General features: G+C 38.3%; 4 protein-coding genes across 5 annotated transcripts; 1 reads left to right on the forward strand and 3 right to left on the reverse strand.

The window, feature by feature from the left end:
• Positions 1-665: 665 nt before the first annotated feature.
• LOC117896631 (myb protein) lies at positions 666-3,027 on the reverse strand. Its single transcript, XM_034805077.1, has 2 exons — positions 1,638-3,027; positions 666-1,556 (listed from the first exon to the last, which is right to left on the reverse strand). The coding sequence occupies exons 1-2, from the start codon at positions 2,992-2,994 to the stop codon at positions 901-903; spliced, it is 2,013 nt and encodes a 670-aa protein (XP_034660968.1). The 5' UTR covers positions 2,995-3,027; the 3' UTR covers positions 666-900.
• On the reverse strand, positions 2,987-3,559 carry LOC117896639. The gene has a single exon (XM_034805089.1). The coding sequence runs from the start codon at positions 3,377-3,379 to the stop codon at positions 3,014-3,016; it is 366 nt and encodes a 121-aa protein (XP_034660980.1). The 5' UTR covers positions 3,380-3,559; the 3' UTR covers positions 2,987-3,013.
• A 2,839-nt stretch (positions 3,560-6,398) lies between these two features.
• On the forward strand, positions 6,399-7,675 carry LOC117892029 (glyceraldehyde-3-phosphate dehydrogenase 2). Its single transcript, XM_034797952.1, has 2 exons — positions 6,399-6,551; positions 6,640-7,675. Exon 2 carries the CDS (start codon positions 6,676-6,678, stop codon positions 7,672-7,674), a length of 999 nt encoding a protein of 332 aa, XP_034653843.1. The 5' UTR covers positions 6,399-6,551; positions 6,640-6,675; the 3' UTR covers position 7,675.
• A 2,752-nt stretch (positions 7,676-10,427) lies between these two features.
• Positions 10,428-13,958, reverse strand: LOC117890094 (gamma-aminobutyric acid receptor subunit alpha-6). 2 transcript variants are annotated; one of them, XM_034794762.1, is made up of 6 exons: positions 13,930-13,958; positions 11,895-12,557; positions 11,755-11,837; positions 11,487-11,689; positions 10,891-11,421; positions 10,428-10,826 (listed from the first exon to the last, which is right to left on the reverse strand). In XM_034794762.1, exons 2-6 carry the CDS (start codon positions 12,359-12,361, stop codon positions 10,500-10,502), a joined length of 1,611 nt encoding a protein of 536 aa, XP_034650653.1. In that variant the 5' UTR covers positions 12,362-12,557; positions 13,930-13,958; the 3' UTR covers positions 10,428-10,499. The 2 variants fall into 2 exon arrangements, 1 of the variants encoding a protein (XP_034650653.1); XR_004648556.1 differs by lacking the exon at positions 13,930-13,958 and having other exon boundaries at positions 10,706-10,826; positions 10,891-10,961; positions 11,077-11,421; positions 11,895-12,457.
• Between the last annotated feature and the right edge of the window lie 1,414 nt (positions 13,959-15,372).

Below are 15,372 nucleotides of genomic sequence, written 5' to 3' on the forward strand. Positions count from 1 at the left end.
ACCCAACCTTTCGCGTCGACAAGCTAACAAGCACTGAATTCTAAGGAAATAAAACGACGAGCGCAGCCGACGACGGGCTCTTCTTATATAATTTCTTCATGGTACCGGATATAAAACTTGTGACGAGTCTCACAACGTTACACCCCATTTTATTCTTGTCTCGGCTCGTCGTCAGACTGAATTTGTTTTTGCAGCCGAACTTCTGACTCTACACACCCTTCTGGCAGAGACCAAAGGAGAATTGAAAACCCGCTCGCTCCCTCTGTCCACGGGGCGTAAAGAAATAGCCCGCAATAGAACACATTTTTGGTCTCTATTTTTTAAAGAATAGTTATTATTTCTGCAGATTTTAGTTTATTAGTAAAAATTCAAAAAATTTCTTTTAACAGATCTATTTTAACTTTAGAAAACGCGAGAAGGGACTTGTGAGACGCTTCTTACGCGTCACAACTTTTATACCCGGTACTCAGTAGTACACCTTAGCGGTTTTTTCAAATTTTAAATTTTACAATTTTTCATCATCTATGGATGGATGCAAAACTTGGTTGCCCTATCTCTTATGGTCTCTGAGTACTAGGAGCTCATAAGAATGGACAGATAGACATGGCTCTATCGACTTGGCAATTGATACTGATAAAGAATATGTATAAATTTTATGAGGTCGGAAACGTTTACCCGTTATATTTACAATTTACCCTATTTACTATTCGATCGATTTTACTATTTACTCTTCGAGTACCGGGTATAAAAATAAAATTGTGAAAATTACTTTGCTTTCAATATAAAGAATTTACAATCGCTCTTAAATACTATTTCAACGCAACCTATTTCTCGATATAAAATGCAGTTACAGTGTTCTATTAATATGAAGAAAAAAACCTTAGCTTAGCAGAATGTGAGTCACTTTTGTTTTTCAAAGTTAAGTGAGCGTGGGACACAAGAAAGATGTTTAAGACATGCGTACGCTTGCTCCTCCATGAATAGTTGATCTTTGGTTTTGCCGCACGCTACTCGAGCCCATTTTGGGTCGATGACATTATCATAGGGAAGCAGACCTGAGGTCTTATATTTGCTTCGACTGAAGTACGGTCTGTTCTCCTTCCTGTCTTCATCGAAGGGAAGATCTTGCTCACTGCAAAGTGTATCCTTCATAATGCCACTTGGAGAAGTAAGAAATTTGCTAGGTGTCTCAGTTTCGAACGGTTGGATCTTTTTCGTGAATCCACCATTTGGCAGATGGTTGGCGGTCCACTTGGAAAGTAAAGATTTCCTTGCACGTTTCGGAGGCGGTGACAGTGCTGAGCTTGCATTTTCGTTTTCAATACTATGCGAATTATTTCGTAAAGTCTTTCTGATATTGCCACAACCAACTCGTTTGTTACTTTGCCCATTTTCTAATGTGTCAGAATCGTTTAGCTGTTCTTCATGAATTATTTCTGCCAGATCTTCGGCAAGGCTAGACGGACTAGACGGCTCATATCGTCGACCATCACGTTTCCTCCCAATTTCAGCAAGAGCATTCTTAAACGGAGTTGGTGTTCGTGGTCCTATTTTACCTAGAATTTTGAAAGGAAAAAAAGAAGACGGTTAAGTTATTTCATTGAACTACACTGTAAACATTTGTACGCTATACTCACTCTTCTGTGGCGTTTCAATAGATCCAGTTTCCAGTTCTTTCTTGACCTCTATTCCCAACCCGTTATATATCTTCATAACAGGCGTGCTTGCGCGCAGATTCATGTCCTCAAAGGTTGTTAGACATGGAGATTTAAGAAATCGACTGGGGGAGAATGGTAATGCTTTTATGGGAGTTATAACGGGGGAATCCGGCTGCCTAGGCTTGGCTTCATCATAGGAAAAATCAATTGATGGATAAGCTGGTATATTCGATTCGGGAATGTTTTTACGAGACCGTTTCAAGATATTCGGTGTTTGCCGCTGAAGTGGAATTGTTAGACATTTACCAACTGGATGATGCATACCAATAGCTGAGTAGGGAATAAGCGGCTCAGTTCCAGCAGAATCCACCATCTCGCTGAGCTCAGCTGTTGTATTTCTGTTACACATGATTCCATTATCCATAGATTGAGATTTGTTCTCTATTTTTGGTGCTGAAAGTCTGTTATGTAGCAATTGAGATTGCACTTTACTTATGCCACCAGCTTTGATTAATGTAATTAGATGTGTTCGAGAGCTTTTCAAATCACTTCCAGTAGCATTAACCGATCTGCGCTCAGCATCATATTTACGTCGCATTGTCGAGTTCCAGTGATTTTTGATTGCATTGTCCGTGCGTCCAGGCAGAAGTTTTGCAATTTTGGCCCATTGGTTTCCGAGTTGAATGTGAGCTTGATAAATAATCGTGTCTTCCTCTTCAGTCCATGCAGTTTTCTTTATATTCGGATTAAGGTGATTGTGCCATCTTTCGCGGCATTGCTTGCCAATTCGTCCATTTAGATATCGAGCAATCAAAGTCCATTTCTTGGGTCCAAAACTTCGCACGAGCTCAATAACCTTTTCGTCCTCGTCACGTGTCCATGGCCCTTTAATAAGCTCTGGGTTTAAGACCTTGGCCCAACGTTGCTGCACCTGATGATCAAGTCGGTCTTTGAAGTGCGGCCCAATAACCTCCCAACGTTCGCCATGTTGCTCAACTAACGATTTAAGCAAAACATCTTCCGATTTGGACCACCGCTTTCCAAATCCGTAATTCGGATGTCCAGAACTATTATTGCTGACACCTTTTATTTGAGTTTCTTTCAGATGCTCTTCCGAATTATCTGCCAAACTTCCCGTGGGTTTTTTTAGTTTTATTGCCAAAGATTGATGGTCCACAGCACCATTATCGTTTAAGTCTGAAAGGCGTGCTTGACCCAATGTTGTAGTTGTGCTTTGGACTTCATCGTGATCTGAATATTCCGACTCTTCTGATTCTTCAAAATTTTGATCAGAGTCTATCAAGCTTTCCACATGCTCACTGATTGTATTAGCCATATTAGCGACTTAATTCAATTTAATTTTGCTTCCGGGGCGAACAATAGTGAAAGGCTTCTGGAAGCACTTTCCCCGCACGTAAATAATAATGGACGTCGCGTAAGCAGTATAAACACTTGGCACAACCGCCTTGATTCTGACTATGGTAATACGTGTAATGTGAACAAATGTCACTAAAGGTATTGTACTCAAATTTTTCACAACACGTCAAGCACTGAGCCAGCTGACCTTGTAGGCTGTAATCAACGCGTAAAATTGGATGCGTCGCATCACTTTCTGTGTGATCAAACCCTTCTTTTATATTGATATTTTTGTGTTGATTCGAACTATTTTCACGATCACTGTTCTTATGGGGCATATGTACAGACATGACATGCTCGTCCATTTACAATTGACATGGCTTTTTAAATACAGCTCTCCTCATTCTGCATTCTTACAGAAAGCTACATGCATATGATATTGAAAGGGTAAATAAATATATTTTCCCACACACTCAGAAATTGTATTTTCGTTGTAAGAGAATATTTATGAAATTGCAAAGTTGTGTTCGACTTCTTCAAGGCGTCGATTAAAGTTACTTATCGAAAAACAGCGACGGGTTAAATGCTATTTTGGAATGGTGAAAAAGAAACACTATCGAAAAATCACGAATAAAATCTACGGATAATCAAATAACAGCAAATTTTCTCTTCAAATACGATTTTCTTCCATTTTTTTTTGGACATATGTATGTACTTTTCAACACTTTTATAATGTGATTTATTAAACATATATAAACACACACAATATGTGTGTTCGATCCCAAAAGAGGCTCGTGTCGATGCCTGCAAGAAAATTATACAAAAATATGATCGTGGTGGCACAAAATCTACTTATAAAATTTTAACAGTTGACAATTTCTGTATATATAGATAGATAGATATATATAGTCATGTTTTAAAGCGACCAAATGCCAAACCATTTCAAATCAAATAGTCGGATGTTTGGTCGGAAACTATTCAACAGCAACTGGTCACATCATTAAGTTTTGAAAATAGAAAAGTGCGAAGATCAATTCCTATTTAAATAAACATATTTTGGCAGGTTGTTTTAGCAAAATCGAGGAAAACCAAACTTCCCATACGGACTTTTCTTCATTACCACAATTCGAGATCTCACATATCGCCCCACCCAACAGAGTTGTTGAGAACTCAAAACATCAAATTTCATCTAACATACATATAATAGGATCTGTTTGTTCCCAACAATCTAAAAGAATTGAATGATCGACGATGTTTAGCTACGAAAAAGGCTGATTAAGTCTTATTTTCTTCTTTTGAGTGCCAAAAGTTTGCGTAAGGGGTTCTATCTTCCTGGAAAATTTTGCTAAGAAAAAAACCATTTTCATCCACCAAAGTTAGCTTTTTTATGACTAGGACAGAAACCTAAATAGCAGCCAAAATACATACTATGTATGTATGTTTTTTTTGGTTTTTTTGTATGTATAGGAGGGAAAAGCATTAAAAGCCGATAAGTGTGAGACTTGGAATTACCTCACCCACTAAAAACCCCCCTACTCTACGTGTCCCCCTCGCGGTACGACCGTTAAGTATTACTTCGCGAGGGAAGTATGTGTGTACATGCATACGTATTAGCTGTCTGGACCATTATGCAAGGTGTAACTGAACTTTTTTGATTAACTGTATCTATGTACATACATACATACATATGTATGTACATATATATGTACTCATCTTTGTCAAATTTGAGTTTGATTCAAATGCACTGATTCAATTTGATTCAATGCTCAAATGAATGTACATATGTACATATAGAAGCATATATTTATGTACATAACTTTAGATACATACATATGTACATGTATGTAAATTTACTTTACATAAATATATGGGTGTATGCATATACATATGTATATACATGTGTATTTATGTACATATACATATGCATGCCTTAACATTATTTATAAATATGTACATACACACATAAGTGTTTTTTTATAAGACATAGGAATATGTACATACATATGTATACATAATATGTAATGTTTTTCCGTAAAAGCGAAAGTATGTACATAGTATGTATGTACATGCATATAAATGTACGTAATGCAAAGATGAACTTATATACATATGTACATATGTTTGTATACTATTTAATTATATGTGTACTTGTGTATCTTTGGAGCTTTGTCCTCGGAAAGCTCAAAAAAGCAATTTAAGCTACATATGTATGGATGTACGTTATAGACACATAAATGTACATATATGTACGTACAAATGTAGAAATCATTATACAATAAACATTTTCGCGGTTCGCTGTCAACTAAAGTCTAATGCCCCGATGTGAAAAAGTCTTAATCGATAAGAAATATTCCTTTGAAATTTACTTTTTGTGTTTGTTTTCTGACTAGTACTTAAACCCAGTAACCAGATCAGAGAAAGTGTTAGCGATCAAAAATAAAGATTGTATGGAAAATATATGTGTATGCCTTTTTTCAAGGGCGTACATCAATAACTATCGGCTGCTTATCAAGTATTTATTTTATTTTAACTAAGTACTGCCCTCGTACACTTTTTTCTGATACAAATATCATCCCTGATTTGATCAACAACAAATTTAGCTGATCTGAGTATTGGCCTATACTCTAATCGATGGCGAACAATATACCCAATTTCAGCTCAGCTGTTTCTCTTTATAGATAGCTATGTGACAACCAGACATCTACCTTTAAAAACAGCAACAAAAAAATACCAGTGCTTAAGTATTCTTTAAAAAAGAGTTCTGCCGTAGAATAAAAAATATATCATCCGAAAAATTCGGTTCGGGTGGTGATATCGAGTATCGTCGATTACTTGCAGTAAAACAAACACAAAATACCTACTCATTATGTCTGTTGGGTAGTCTTTACCATGGTACTCGGAACACAAGGTATAGTCATACTCTTGGATGAATCTTATGACGTCACATAGTATATTTCCATAAATATTTTTCTAAAATTTTGTTTAAAAAACTAAGTACCTGGCTGAAAAAAGGCTTTATTCTTAACATGTATATTTTTTATTGTGAAATGCATTGTATATTTATTGGTATGTACCTTGTTTGTCGACAATTTTGTTTAGTGGCATCTGTGCATGCATATGCGCATACATATTTATCTGTATTCATGTATTTATCTCGAAATGTATATATTAATATTTGTGTAAATATGTAGATACATATAAGCAGATTGGTTAGGAATGTCTATTATGCTTTAAAACAGTGATAAGAAAGAAGGTGGGTGTTTTAAATTAAATGATTCGACCAAACAAACAAAAAACCGGCGTCACATGCGCAGAGAGAAAGGGATCACATACGCTTTGCAAGTCCACCTTTACCTGTTTTCATCATGGCACTCAACAACAATTGCATGCGAAAAAAAGCTCGCTCGCTGTGGTGGTTACGATTGACGTAAACGTCCTTCATTTGACTTTGAAAATTTTCTCGGAATATTTTAACTCAACGAAAGTGTTCCACGCTTTTGATACGGCACAGTCGATTCCTTGCAAGCGAACTGAACGGTAGTGAACTTTCCCTTTTAAACGGCTATATATTACACATTTTCAATCTACTAATAACATACATATGTGTACAAATTTTTTTTTCTAGAAATTGTGCTTAAACATCATAATAACAAGCTAAAATATGTCGAAAATCGGTATTAACGGATTTGGACGCATCGGCCGCCTGGTACTTCGCGCCGCTATCGACAAGGGAGCCTCCGTTGTTGCCGTCAATGATCCATTCATCGATGTCAACTACATGGTGTATCTCTTCAAGTTTGACTCAACTCATGGACGTTTCAAGGGTACTGTCGTCGCTGAGGGCGGTTTCCTGGTTGTGAACGGCCAGAAAATTACTGTTTTCAGCGAACGCGATCCAGCTAATATCAACTGGGCCAGCGCTGGTGCAGAATACGTGGTTGAATCCACTGGTGTATTCACTACAATTGAGAAGGCATCTACTCACTTGAAGGGCGGTGCCAAGAAGGTTGTAATTTCGGCACCATCCGCAGATGCACCCATGTTTGTGTGCGGCGTCAATTTGGATGCCTATAAACCAGACATGAAGGTTGTGTCAAACGCTTCCTGCACTACCAATTGTTTGGCTCCCTTAGCCAAGGTTATCAACGACAATTTTGAGATCGTTGAGGGTCTAATGACCACTGTACATGCCACTACAGCTACTCAGAAGACTGTCGATGGTCCATCCGGAAAATTGTGGCGTGATGGTCGTGGCGCTGCCCAGAATATTATCCCAGCAGCCACTGGAGCTGCCAAAGCTGTTGGAAAAGTCATTCCTGCTCTCAACGGCAAATTGACTGGTATGGCTTTCCGTGTTCCCACACCCAATGTGTCCGTTGTCGATTTGACTGTTCGCTTGGGCAAGGGCGCCAGCTATGATGAAATTAAAGCCAAGGTACAGGAGGCTGCCAACGGTCCTCTGAAGGGCATTCTTGGCTATACTGACGAGGAAGTTGTCTCAACTGATTTCCTTAGCGATACTCACTCTTCAGTCTTTGATGCTAAGGCTGGAATATCGCTAAACGACAAGTTTGTCAAACTTATTTCTTGGTATGACAACGAGTTCGGCTACTCAAACCGCGTCATTGATTTGATCAAGTACATGCAGAGCAAAGATTAAACAAAATCATTGAAAAATATTAGCTTATTAGCGTTAGCCGGAACCGAGCCCTAACCTAGAGGAGAAAAAGACAGGGCACGATTTCCATGGTTACCATTATATAAGTACCAATGGACCCGGTGAAGCAGAACTATTTAATAAAGGCTTTTTTTGTTTTGCTCTTAAAGCTACAGCAACATTGGAAAATTTTAAATACATACATTCATGCATATATAAATATGATTATTGTTATTAAATAAAGTTCTACTCTGTGTGTAGTTGTTAAAAATTTCAGGTTTTTAAGCATTTAAACAGAAGTCTACTCCAAATATAGAGTTTGGAAGATGAACTCACACGTTGAAAAAATACCAAGGAATATGCTAAAAATTAAAGCTTTGGCCGGAAAATATAAAGAAAAACGCATAACATCAGAGGTTACATCAATTATCCAAGTACCAATGAGTACTACTTTACACAACAAAGATACATAATTTCACCTGCAAGCAATACTGTTTATTTATTTTTTAATGATAAATAAAGTTTCTTGTTGACGTAAAATAGTGGCCATCAATGTTAAAAATGTCTACTTTCCTACGCGTAACTAAATTGATCATTGTTTGCGATCAGACTCCAAATAAAAGGAAACATAATTAATTGAAATAATTTAAATTCGAATACCAGCGACAGATGATTACTGACTATATCTGGCACTAGGCGAGTCCTCAGTCCTGTCAGATAGAGATAGAAACAGACAATGTAATAGTAAGATGAGTAACGCCATATGATTTTTTGGTACTAACATTTTTCTGCATGGCTCTAAAGAAGGGCAGGGCATGGCAAGGAAAAAAGATCTGCCGAGACGCTGCCGCTCACGTACACGTGTATTACAGTGAATCGTACTAATACCAATGCATTGCAATGTTCCATTTTGCGTGCTGTTTTCGCAAACAAACGCAGAATTGGTGCGTGAATGTATGCTTGATGAGCCCTGCTCTAAAGCTAGCGGGCTCTCGAAATTGTTTTAAAATTTACGAAATATATTTCATAAATGACGTCACAAGCGAGTAATTGTTATTAGGGTATTTAGTGTGAGTCATGTCAATAAATGAATATTCTTGAAGCCCGTATGCTACAGGCATATGTAAGTATGTATACATACATACACACATACATATGTACATCCGTCTGCATAGCAAACGATTTTGTCAACATTTCTGATCTGCCTGAAATTTATTTACCGAAATCGGCGTCGGGGGACAAAATACTTTCGCGAATTAACTTTATTTAATTAATAATATTAATTAATTTTAATTAATTGTTTTTTGAATAGGAACAGACCGAATACCTTTTCATCGATAGCTGTAGTTTTAAATCCGGACGGATGTATGGGTAGAGGTGCTCTTCTTTTTTTCACATAACTTAAATATCTCAAATCTGGTTCTAAAAAGCTGACAACTGCATCTATAAAGCGAACCCTAACACTTTGTATCTTTAGCTTACCGTCTGGGAAATATTAATCTTTTGAATACAAAAATGAGGACTTTTGAAAAACTCAGAAAAAGTCGAAAAAAGATTATATCCTAGTCCTTTATTTTTTTGTATACAGTTGTATTAATTTGGCGCCGTTTAGGGTATTGCTTATTTAAATCTAAGGAGTTCAAACCCTTAATTTTCCGTTAAATACCCACATCTTTTAGAGTTTTTTTTAATTTAAGTTTTTTTGAGTAATGAAATACTCTGGCAAAGATCATTACCACCAGATGTAAGATACTTAAGTTAATAAGAAGAGCTACCTCTAAAAAAAGACTTACAAAATACCAGTTTTTTTTTATTCTTTAAAAAAGGTTCTGGCATAGAAAAAAAAATATTATCAGACTATGTCTAAGCTCCATATCTTTCAGAAAAAGTTGGTTGGTTCCTTGAGGGAAAATCGCTTGGTAATGGCGTGATCTGCCATGATGTGGATTGAAGATAAGGTTAGCCGCTAGCCGTTAGCACTTCAGCAACTCGATTCAAGCTGCTTTTCTGTCTCTCTCTCTCTTTGGCACTCTTTGGCTCGTACAGTTCGTCTCTTGGGGAGGTGGGCAAGCTAAAAGTGGGTGTTGGTGTGAGAAATGTAGAAAAATTGTAAAATGTAAAATTCGAAAAAATCGTTATGTTACATATGTATGTTAGTACATGTGTATGTATGTACATATGAATATACAAATATACTGACTGAGACCGGGAATAAAAGTAGTGACGCGTTCGACGCGTTTCACAACGTTCATCTTCGCTTTTCTACTTATTCTCAAATGGGTATATTTTTTAGAAGCCAATTAACGGGAACCCGGACGGCCACTTACCGACCCTGGGACACCGATGGCTCCGGTTCTTGTGGCTCCTTTCCTAACTGACATTTCGGACCTTTTCGAAACCAAACTGGGGTTACTGTCTAAATTCATTTAAGCCACCGGATGGAAAAGTTCATTGCAACCAGATGTCAGAACTTAAGTTGTGTGAAAATAATAATCGCTCACTCTGATTAGACTTAAAAAGACATACATTTTAAAATAATTTTAGGAAATTTTCATTAAAATACATAACGAAGTTTAAAAACGTTTCAGAAAAATAAAAAACGATCGGAAAGTCTTCGAATTTATTTAATTTTGGTGCCCCCTTGTCAATAAAATGTGACAAAACCATAAAAAATGCGTTTGAGTTTGTTTAATGTTACAGCTTTCAAAATCCACACTGTATTTGCAGTGCTCCTATATTCGTAGTATTATAAAAACGTTAACATACATTATTAAACCCAATTCGAAAGAATGGTACAAAACACCTATGTACAATGAAATCGATGGAAGCTATGTCTTTATAGTTGACCACGAAAACTCTTTTTTATACATTCCGTAGGCCAACCAGTATAAAAGATTAAAAAGCGCAAAGGACATTGGGAACGCAATGCGGGCGATGCGGTCGATTAGCGAAACGCTATTTACATAGCTTACGTTGCGACCTTGTTCAGTCTTTTCTGCAGCTGCGTCGCGTTCACGCTGTTTTCGGAACTTTTGGTCGCTCTTGAGGCAGAGCCACATCTGGCGCATACGCGAAACGACGGGTGGTTCTGTTTGCGTGGTTCGCTCCATGGTGGTTGCACGCGAAGAAGTCTTTGGAAAGATGTACGTTGGGTGCTATTCATGTAAAGATTGCAGCAAAATAACGGTATTCAAATATTCGGATCTAACATTTACTTACGTTAAAGATAGGACAAGTGAGGGCGTTGCGCTTACGAAAATCTGTGTCATCTAGTGCTATTGGTAATGATTCTGCAGATTCGAATCGAATATTGTCATGTTCAGAACAAATGCAAATATCATTCTCTGAATTCATTTGCTCACTGACATCATCGCTGTCAGCATCTTCTAAATCCTCATCACTTATTTCTTCGTTGGCTTCAATGACATGTGCTGGTGGCATATTATTTTTCCTGATATTTTCCAAATGCTCTTCCAGACGTGGTATTTCTCCACTGCCAAGCTTGGTAAAATAATGAACACCAGCAAATTCTAGCAATGTGGCTATGCAATAGAGAAAACTCATCAGAAGAAACCAGTCCAGTGCAGTGGCATACTTGACTTTTGGCAAGTCAGTCCGAGAGTCCAAGCTAATGGTGGAAAGTGTTAGAACTGCTGTCACACAGAGGCCTACACGGTCGCTGGTGGCCTCACGATGTATCCAAAACGATACCCACGACAACACCACGATCAAAATGCATGGCACATAAACCTAAAATGTTGGTTTTGTTAGGTGTATATTGCATCAGTAGGATCAGTTCAGGTCAAAAAACTAACTTGGATAAGAAAGTATCCGGTATGACGTTTAAGGTTGAATGCAACATGTAATACTGAAAAGTCACCCTCTCGCCGTCTTGATGTGAAATTGCGATGCATCATGCCAATGAGATCAAATTGGTTAAGAGTCATTCCGGGTACAAATGAAACGGCATCATCTTGATTTTTCCACTCGTATACCAGCTGTTGGTTCGTGTAACCATCTGAAATATTTAAAGTCTGGATAAGGCATTAAACACGATATAGAAAACTGAACAAATATACGTACAGCTTCCAATTATAAGGGGACACGATTGTCTATCCATTGGGAAGTTTTTCAGCTCCATGGGACATGTGGCTTTTATGGTTAATCTGAATCAAGCATTCCGGAACGTGTACTATTTTTTAATATTATAGACCTTAACTTACCTCATTGAATAAAGAATTCCTCCGTCTTGATCAAGTCTAAGCAATTTGTTCGGCACAGTAATTGTGTGTATATGAGAATGCTTTCCATTATAAAAGTAAGTGTCTGGCCGCCAGATTTTATCCAGCATCTTAATGCTCAAGGACAAACTCTTAATTGGCCCCTTAAAACTTAGCCGCCTATCTCGCCAATACTGCCTAAAATAGCAATCCATCGAATATTCCATGTCCAGCTCGGACACCGGTCCCATGCTACGGATAAGTATATTGGTTTGCACTACCGTAGGAATCCCCTGTCCATGTGTGGGAAGTTGTGACTGTTCGTAGCGTTTAAGAAGATTTTCCAAAATTATAGAAATATTACGGCTGAGCATGTCTGTAGACACGACGCGTGCCACTCTATTTTGATTATTGGATTGTGATTCGTTGGTGGCTTTTTCATGAGGTTGACTTCGCTGATTTCCAAACATACCCGTTGCCGGTGGTGTCTCTTTTACAAGAAAAGACTCGTATATTCTGCTGGCTTTTAACTGGTCCGTTATTCTGGGTGTTTCTCCTAGTACCCCAGATTTTATTAATGGGACTGTTGAAAGCACTTCTGATTCGTTTTGAGTCGGTATACTATGGCTGCAATGCCATTCCAGTATACTTATGTAAATTGAGAATCTGCAATCATAACAATAACAATTTATAAGTACGCAGATTCTACAGCTCCAATGTGTTTTTGTACAGCATTTGGGTGGAGTGACATTTACCAACACAGTGCCCTCTCAAGGCGAATGCTGAATACCCGATGGCCCAAGCAATGACGACGACGACTACTGACGAGTGTGACGAGACCTATAGATCATCTTCACTATCTTCTATCTATCTTCACTTCGCTTCAGTTGGAAGCCTTCCGATCAGTCGATTGCGGCACCCCTTGAATTTCCCTACAACCGGGAAAGGCATGGCCAATGGCTTGCAACGTGGCGTGCAAGCCTCAGAAAGTAGTAACACCATAAACATTGAAGCCTGGGTCAACTACCACCTCACAGAGCTGAAAAAATAAACTTGCTTCATTTTTTCGGTACCCCCCCTCGAGCAGCTAGTAAAATGTTTGCTCTGGCAAAGAAGACCGACCTAAAAAGGCGTGTTTATGTGGAAAGCTACATATGTATGTGTGTCAATTTTTTATGGGACGCCTTTTCTTTATAATTATGCTTTTCCCGTGTGGTTGCAAGCCTTCTTTCCCCTATACAGTAATTTATATAAGCTCATGATGTGCAATCATCCCTACTGCTCCTATAACCTCAATAGCTCTACGAAATAATCTATGAATGTGCATGTGCATGGGTTTATATCCTTGTGACACAAGTTTTTCAAAGTTTTCGTATGAATGCACATAATTATGTGAGGCTACGGAAGGATATGATTTTAGAAATATTGCTTCACTGATCAGTTTGGGATCCCTTTCTGCCTGTTTTCAATCTAACACAAATAAAAACAATAAATGAAAAATAAAACCTTTTTTCCTGTTTTTAATTCAATAAAAATAATAATAAAAATTAGTATGCTTAATTAAGCTTTTTAAACTGTGCAAGTTTGTGATTCTCTATCCAAGCCAAGCGTCAGTTGCACTGACCTACAAATTAAGTGGATTATGTCTTAAAAGCGCTTATGTTATCCACATACGCACACACATACATATGTGGAATGCATTACCAATTCGTGCATCTTATGTGTGCATAATTATATTCCTATGAGTGTGTGTGTGCTTTTTTTGCCGCATGTACATGCATACATAAAAAAGTAGATGTCACAAATTGCTCAATTTGCTAAAACATTACGCACACCCACAGAGGAACAAAAATTGCATGACTGGGGATTGAAAAATGCAGTTTTTATTGCAAGTTTGTCACCAAAGCTGAATTGATTTTTAAGTCTCGCAGTAGGGATAATGTAATTGGATATCAGCACTACCTTTTTTGTATTTAACAAAAGAAATATACATACATACCATATATATACAGATGTTACCAATTTTTTAAATACTCACCCTGTAAAAATCCATAAGGGCTTTTTTAAAACTTGCATTTCAAAACCAGATCTTAAGCTTAAAAATGTAAGCTTGATGTATTTATATTGTTTTGTTTTGAATATTTCACCCTTCCGCTCGAGTATCTCAAAGGCAATTAAATGATGACGGCACAAGCATGAATTTTTGCTAAGTTTTCTATCTAACAATGATGCCTATGCCAGCTTGCAGCGCGTTGTGGCTGAACTTTCAGTGTAAACCAAGCAACGTATAAATATCTTATCCAGCATCAATTGAGGCTAAATTAGCTTTACTTGCCATGCGCATGACGGGCCTATCCACTTCGCAAGTGTAAGCGCTGCTTCAGATCCCTTTCAGTTACTGTCCAGTTTCAAGCGGATGAACATTTATGGTGAATTGACACATTCAGGATGACTCACGGCACTTGATTGAATTAACGATGCATAAGATTTCTAAGCAACCATATTCAACTATTTGAATATCTAGACTTTTAAGCAGATCAGCAGATCAGCAAATCAGAACTCAAAATTGCCAATAACAGTAGAGAAGCGATCGAACTACGACCTACGAGTTGAGTAAAACTGATTCAAATAAAGAAGCCATGAAAAAATAAATAATTAAAGGATTAATACGCCCAGTCTTTGTGCGTATCGAAATATGTAGGTAGTTTACGAGTCCAAACCAATGACTTTAAATTCCTTTTTGAAGGGGATTCATAAATTTCCCTACAGCAAAAGACATAAATGAAAATCTCCTCACACTTAAGAATCGCTACCAAAAAACTGATTTCGTTGAACTAAGTCCTTAAATTCTGGGTTGAACAGTAAAACCAATAGATTTTTACCCAACAAAATTATGTTCAAACAAACACTGGAGATGCAATGTGTTTGGGAACAGCTAAAATCGATTACTTTCGACAGTACTAAAATGAGCCAAATGAGTCTAGCTCCGCTGGCAACGGACTGGCAATCTAAACGTAAACAATCGATGTAGGTGTGGAGTAACGGATGGTAAGGCAATCGGGCCAGTCCATGTCAGGGAACCCCAGGGGCAAACCGGTCACCGAGGTGGCTGCCAAGCAGAACCAAGTCTTCATGGCTTGTAAGCGCCTTGAGACCGGGGAACCTCTGCCAACCAAGGCAGGCAGCGCCGAAGCACGTCGAACCCAGACAGCACCGGGAGCGGAGCAGAGGCGATGGGCCAGCGACAACGATCGGCGGAGGATCCTGGCGCTCAACCGTGGCATGCCCAGCAAACCAAACGGGAAAAAACCCTCCCAGCGAATAGATCGTTCGCGGGGTGGCGAGGGGCAAGACCCCCATTGGCGTCCTGGACAGGGGCGACGAGGATGGCAATGTCCCTCGGGACAAATGGCACCTGATTGCCGCAGAGCTCGGGGATAGATTCGTGCTGGAGCTTGAGGAGAACGGTGGCACACAGCCA

The sequence above is a fragment of the Drosophila subobscura genome, chromosome A, assembly GCF_008121235.1.
Source record: "Drosophila subobscura isolate 14011-0131.10 chromosome A, UCBerk_Dsub_1.0, whole genome shotgun sequence".
In the NCBI taxonomy this organism is placed as follows: domain Eukaryota; kingdom Metazoa; phylum Arthropoda; class Insecta; order Diptera; family Drosophilidae; genus Drosophila; species Drosophila subobscura.